Source organism: Dipodomys merriami, unplaced genomic scaffold (genome assembly GCF_024711535.1).
Source record: "Dipodomys merriami isolate MVZ:Mamm:240054 unplaced genomic scaffold, mDipMer1.0.p SCAF_730, whole genome shotgun sequence".
Lineage (NCBI taxonomy): Eukaryota > Metazoa > Chordata > Mammalia > Rodentia > Heteromyidae > Dipodomys > Dipodomys merriami.
This window is the reverse complement of record NW_027206325.1, coordinates 68,800-73,799: the sequence shown is the minus strand read 5'-3', so window position 1 is coordinate 73,799 and position 5,000 is coordinate 68,800. Positions and strand designations below refer to the sequence as shown.

At 57.7% G+C, this 5,000-nt stretch overlaps 1 protein-coding gene across 2 annotated transcripts in view; it reads left to right on the top strand.

Moving 5' to 3' along the window:
- Nucleotides 1-5,000, top strand: part of LOC138818303 (cytokine receptor-like factor 2) — a 24,952-nt gene that overhangs the window by 17,152 nt on the left and 2,800 nt on the right. For both annotated transcript variants that reach the window (XM_070009289.1, XM_070009288.1), the window contains 2 exons: nt 952-1,091; nt 3,653-3,815. In XM_070009289.1, the coding sequence (XP_069865390.1) occupies nt 952-1,091; nt 3,653-3,815 (303 nt within the window). The remainder of the gene's footprint in view (nt 1-951; nt 1,092-3,652; nt 3,816-5,000) is intronic.

Below are 5,000 nucleotides of genomic sequence, written 5' to 3'. Positions count from 1 at the left end.
ATAACCCCCATGATACCCTATGACCTCCTGTGACCCCATGGCCCCTGTGACTTCTCATGACCCCCATGACCCCCTCATGAACCCCTGTGACCCCCATAACCCCCATGATACCCTATGACCCCCTGTGACCCCCCATGACCCCTGTGACCCACTATGAACCCCTGTGACCCCCATAACCCCATGATACCCTGTGACCCCTATCACCCCCTGTGACCCCCCATGACCCCTTTGTGACCCCCACGACCACCTGTGACCCTCATGAACCCCTTTGATCCCCCTGTGACCCCCATAACACCCATGATACCCTATGACCCCCCCACGACCCCTCATTACCTGTGACCCCTCCATGGCCCCTGTGACCCCCACGATCACCTGTGACCCCTATGACCCTCCAGGATCCCCCATGACCCTCTGTGACCCCCATGACCCCCCGTGACCCCCATGACCCCCTGTGACTCCCATGACCCCCTGTGACCCCCATGACCTCCTGTGACCCCTATGATCCCCCTGTGATATCCTTGACCTCCACAACCCGCTGTGACCCCCATGATCCCCCGTGACCCCCATGACCCCCCTGTGACCCCCATGACCCACTGTGACCCCCATGACCTCCTGTGACCCCTATGATCCCCCTGTGATATCCTTGACCTCCACAACCCGCTGTGACCCCCATGACCCCCTGTGACCTCCATGACCCCCTTTGACCTCCATGACCCCCTGTGACCCCCATGACCTCCTGTGACCCCTATGATCCCCCTGTGATATCCTTGACCTCCACAACTCGCTGTGACCCCCATGACCCCTTGTGACCTCCATGACCCCCCGTGACCCCCATGACCCCCCTGTGACCCCCATGACCCCATGACCCCGACCACCCCCCATGACCCCCATGCACCCAACCCAGGACCCTGCATGACCTCTGCCCCCCGTGACCCCCCGTGACCCCCACAGTGAAACCCGCGACCCTGCGTGACCTCCGCTTCCTGTGGAGCCCGGATGGTGCCCAGGTCACCGTGCGCTGCCCTGACCTCCCCTACCGCGGCCTCAGCTACCAAGTGCAGCACCGTGCGACCCACGACCCCGCCTGGCAGGTGGGGGGCCGCCGTCCGTCCGTCCGTCCGTCTGTCTGTCTGTCCGTCCGTCTGTCTGTCCGTCCGTCCGTCCGTCTTCTGTCTGTTCATCTGTCCATGTGTCTGTCCGTCCGTCCGTCTTCTGTCTGTTCATCTGTCCATGTGTCTGTCTGTCCGTCTGTCCGTCCGTCCGTCTGTCTGTCTGTCTGTCCGTCCGTCCGTCTCTCTGTCTGTCCATCTGTCCATCTGTCTGTCTATTCATCGGTCCATGTGTCCGTCTGTCCGTCTCTCTCTGTCCGTCCGTCCGTCTACTCATCGGTCCATGTGTCCGTCTGTCCGTCTCTCTGTCTGTCTGTCTGCCCATCTGTCCATGTGTCTGTCCGTCTGTCTGTCTGTCTACTCATCAGCCCATGTGTCCGTCTGTCCGTCTCTCTGTCCGTCTGTCTTCTGTCTGCCCATCTGTCCATGTGTCTGTCTGTCTGTCTGTCCACCTGTCTCCATCCGTCCATCCGTCTGTCTCTCTGTCTATGCGTCTGTCTGTCCGTCCGTCCGTCTGTCCGTCCATCTGTCTTCTGTCTGTTCATCTGTCCATGTGTCCGTCTGTCCGTCTCTCTCTGTCCGTCCGTCCGTCTACTCATCGGTCCATGTGTCCGTCTGTCCGTCCGTCTGTCTTCTGTCTGCCCATCTGTCCATGTGTCTGTCCGTCTGTCTGTCTGTCTACTCATCAGCCCATGTGTCCGTCTGTCCATCTGTCTGTCCGTCTGTCTTCTGTCTGCCCATCTGTCCATGTGTCTGTCTGTCTGTCTGTCCACCTGTCTCCATCCGTCCATCCGTCTGTCTCTCTGTCTATGCGTCTGTCTGTCCGTCCGTCCGCCAGTCAGTGTGTCTGTCCGTCCATCCATCTGTCCGTCCATCTGTCCTTGTCTCTGTCCGTCCGTCCGTCGTCTGTCTGTCCGTCCGTCTGTCTGTCTGTCTGTCTGTCCATCTGTCTGTGTATTCATCGGTCCATGTGTCCGTCCGTCCGTCCGTCTGTCCGTCCATCCATCTACTCATCGGTCCATGTGTCCGTCTGTCCGTCTCTGTCCGTCTGTCTTCTCTCTGTTCATCTGTCCATGTCTCTGTCTGTCTGTCCACCTGTCTGTCCGTCTGTCTCCATCCGTCCATCTGTCCGTCTCTCTGTCTGTCCATCCATCTGTCCGTCTGTCTGTCTGTCTGTCTGTCTACTCATCGGTCCATCTGTCCGTCTGTCCTTCTTTCTGTCTGTCCATTTATCCATCTGTCCACCTGTCTGCCCATCTGTCCATCCGTCCATCTCTCTGTCTGTCTGGCTGTCCATCTGTCCTTCTCTCTGTCTGTCCGTCTGTCTGTCTACTCATCGGCCCATGTGTCCGTCTGTCCGTCTCTCTGTCCGTCTGTCTTCTGTCTGCCCATCTGTCCATGTGTCTGTCTGTCCATCTGTCTGTCCACCTGTCTGCCCGTCTGTCCGTCCGTCCGTCTGTCTGCCAGTCAGTGTGTCTGTCCTTACGCCCATCTGTTTGTCCGTCTGTCTCCGTCCATCTGTCTGTCTCACTGTCTATGCGTCCGTCTGTCTGTCCGTCCATCAGTCTGTCAGTCAGTGTGTCTGTCCATCTGCCCAGCCACGTTGGTCTCTGTCTGTCCGTACGTCCATCTGCCCATCTGTCCATGTGTCTGTCCGTCCGTCCGTCAGTCTGTCTTTTTGTCTGTGTGTCCGTCTGCCCATCTGTCCATGTGTCTGTCTGTCTGTCTGTCCATGTGTCTGTCTGTCTGTTGCATCTGTCTGTTGGGCTATCTGTTTGTCTGTCTGTCCATCTGTCTGTCTGTCTACTCATCGGCCCGTGTCCATCTGTCCGTCTGTCTCTCTGTCTATGCGTCTGTCTGTCCATCCGTCCGCCAGTCAGTGTGTCTGTCCGTCCATCTGTCCGTCCATCCATCTGTCCGTCCATCTGTCCTTGTCTCTGTCCGTCCGTCCGTCCGTCGTCTGTCTGTCTGTATGTCCGTCTGTCTGTCTGCCCATCTGTCCATGTGTCTGTCTCTCTCTCTCTGTCCATCCATCTGTCCGTCTGTCTGTCCTTCTCTCTGTCTGTCTGTTCATCTGTCTGTCTGTCTGTCTACTCGTCGGTCCATCTGTCCGTCTGTCTGTCTGTCTGTCCATCTGTCTGTCTTCTGTCTGCCCATCTGTCCATGTGTCTGTCTGTCCATCCATCTGTCGGTCTGACTGTCCGTCCGTCTGTCTGTCCGTCCATCCATCAGTCTGCCAGTCAGTGTGTCTGTCCATCTGCCCAGCCACGTTGGTCTCTGTCTGTCCGTATGTCCGTCTGCCCATCTGTCCATGTGTCTGTCTGTCTGTCTGTCCATGTGTCTGTCTGTCTGTCTGTCCATGTGTCTGTCTGTCCTTCTCTCTCTCTGTCTGTCTGTCCCTCTGTCTGTCTGCCCGCCCGTGTGGCCGTCCGTCCGTCCGTCTGTGTGTCATCGGCCGGTGTCGCCCGTGTCTGTCCGTCTCTGTGTTCCGTCCGTCCGTCCGTCTGTCTGTCGGGGTCACGCGTGTCTCCCTCCCCCCTCAGACGCACCAGGAGACCACGTGTGCGGTGACGGTCCCCGGCCTGGACCCTGGGCTCTGCCTCAGTTTCCGCGCCCGCGCCGCCCCTCGCCCGGCCGTGTACGGATCCGAGGCCCAGCCAGGGGACTGGACGCGGGAGACGCACTGGAGGGGCGGGCGGCCGGCCGGTGAGCGCGGGGGAGGCGGGGGGGACGGACGGACGGACAGACGGACGGACAGACGGACAGAGACAGACGGACAGACGGACAGACAGACAGACAGAGACAGACAGATGGAATGACAGACAAAGATGGATAGACAGATGGACAGACAGACAGACAGAGACAGATGGACAGACAGACGGACGGACAGACAAAGATGGATGGACAGACGGACAGACAGAGACAGACGGACAGACAGACAGAGACAGACAGATGGAGTGACAGACAGAGATGGATGGACAGATGGACAGACAGACAGAGACAGACGGACAGACAGACAGAGAGACAGACGGACAGAGAGATGGACGGACAGACAGATGGACAGACGGACAGATGGACAGACAGAGAGACAGAGACAGATGGACAGACAGACAGACAGAGACAGACGGACAGACAGACGGAGGCAGACAGATGGAATGACAAAGATGGATGGACAGATGGACAGACAGACACACACATGGACAGACAGAGAGAGAGAGATGGACGGACAGACAGACAGACAGACAGAGACAGATGGACAGAGAGACGGATGGACAGACAGACGGAGGCAGACAGATGGAATGACAAAGATGGATGGACAGATGGACAGACAGACAGACAGAGACAGATGGACAGAGAGACGGATGGACAGACAGATGGACAGACGGACAGATGGACAGACAGAGACACAGAGACAGATGGACAGACAGACAGACAGAGACAGATGGACAGAGAGACGGACGGACAGACAGACGGAGGCAGACAGATGGAATGACAAAGATGGATGGACAGATGGACAGACAGACAGACACATGGACAGACAGAGAGAGAGAGATGGACGGACAGACAGACAGACAGACAGAGACACATGGACAGAGAGACGGACGGACAGACACATGGACAGATGGGCAGAGAGAGGACAGACAGACAGAGAGACGGACGGACAGACAGAGAGACGGACAGACAGACGGACGGACGGACAGACAGACAGAGACAGATGGACAGAGAGATGGATGGACGGACAGACAGACACATGGACAGATGGGCAGACAGAAGACAGACGGACAGATGGACAGACAGACAGAGAGACAGACAGACAGACAGACAGAGAAACGAACGGACAGACAGAGAGATGGACGGACAAACAGACAGAGAGACGGACAGACACAGAGA